Source organism: Aphanomyces astaci (assembly GCF_000520075.1).
Source record: "Aphanomyces astaci strain APO3 unplaced genomic scaffold supercont1.68, whole genome shotgun sequence".
Classification (NCBI taxonomy): domain Eukaryota; phylum Oomycota; class Saprolegniomycetes; order Saprolegniales; family Verrucalvaceae; genus Aphanomyces; species Aphanomyces astaci.
This window is the reverse complement of record NW_009798331.1, coordinates 317,123-318,629: the sequence shown is the minus strand read 5'-3', so window position 1 is coordinate 318,629 and position 1,507 is coordinate 317,123. Positions and strand designations below refer to the sequence as shown.

Below are 1,507 nucleotides of genomic sequence, written 5' to 3'. Positions count from 1 at the left end.
GCTCCAAAGTACAAACACTCCGAGAGCAACTCGGAGTGTTGTTCTCGGAGGAGCTGGGGTACGTTGTCCAAGTGCCCAAGGCCCATCAAGCCAGCGTCGTCGCGTTGTTTGCGTCGCTGCATGTGCCGCTGGTGCATCTGGGTCACGTGACTGACGTCGATCAGACGCTCGTGATTCAAGTGAACGGCCGCACCGTCGTGGAAGACACGACTGCCCGTTTGCGTGACACGTGGGAAGCCACGTCGTTTGAGCTCGAGAAGCGCCAGCGCAGCCCAGACCATGTCCAGCAAGAACAAGATGGCTTAAAGCACCGCAGCATTCCGCCGTGGCAGCTCACGTATGAACCGACCCCGCCCAAGGCACTGTCTACCCGCAACCAGCACCGTATCGCAGTGTTGCGCGAGGAAGGTTCGAACGGAGGTATGTAAAAAGATATATGGTACATATGAACGTTGTGTGCATATATATATATATATATATATATATATAGTGGGGAAACATACACTCGTGTTTTCCCCAACCATTTCTGTGTCAACGTGGTGGTGGGATTGGGGAAAAAATCCCTTTTTTTCCTACACGTATATTGTCTAACAACCTGAACGAGGCGTGGGACCTCATGGGAAAATTCCCTTTTTTCCCATCATTTGCACTTTCTAGTATATATATATATATATCGATCAAATGCTGATCGTTTTGTGATTACGACTATGTAGATCGCGAGATGGGCAGTTCGTTCTACTTGGCCGGGTTTGAAGTATGGGATATTACCATGCGCGACTTGGTGGCTGGGACAGTCGCATTGGACGAACGGTTCCGTGGGGTTGCGTTTGTGGGGGGGTTTTCCTTTGCCGACGTGTTGGGATCGGCCAAGGGATGGGCGGGCGTGGTCAAGTACCACCCGAATGTACTCGCGCAGTTCAAAGCGTTCCGTGCGCGGACCGATACGTTCAGTCTGGGCGTGTGCAACGGCTGCCAGTTCATGTCGTTGCTGGGGTGGGTCAACCCGCCCGTGTCGGAGCAACTTGCTCTAGAAAACCCGACTCGCGCCGGCGACTGGAACCCTCGGTTCATTGACAACGCATGTGAAAAGTACGTGTGCAACTTTGTGACCGTGCAAATCCAAGAGAGCAACGCGGTGATGCTCAAGGGCATGGCGGGCAGTTCGCTGGGGGTGTGGGTAGCCCATGGCGAAGGCCGCGCGTACTTTTCCGACCCGCGGTTGCTCCAGGACGTGCTCGACAACAAGTTGGCGCCTGTGCGCTATGTGAACGACGCGAATGAAGTCACGGAAGCGTACCCGTTCAGCCCCAACGGGTCGCCCCATGGGATTGCTGGCCTCGTCTCGGATGATGGCCGCCATTTTTGTCTGATGCCGCACCCCGAGCGCACGTCGCTCAAGTTTCAGTGGCCGTACAAGACCAAAGCTATCCAAGAGGCCAAGGTGAGCCCATGGCTCCAGCTGTTCCAGAACGCCAAGACGTTTTGCGAAGAATCGACGACCAACTAG

General features: G+C 54.6%; 1 protein-coding gene across 1 annotated transcript in view; it reads left to right on the top strand.

The window, feature by feature from the left end:
- The window catches only part of H257_15298 (phosphoribosylformylglycinamidine synthase), a gene marked incomplete at both ends in the record, with an annotated part of 10,202 nt that extends 8,695 nt beyond the window's left edge, over window positions 1-1,507 (top strand). Inside the window, one exon of the mRNA XM_009843337.1 lies at window positions 714-1,507. Within this exon, the coding sequence (XP_009841639.1) occupies window positions 714-1,507 (794 nt within the window). The remainder of the gene's footprint in view (window positions 1-713) is intronic.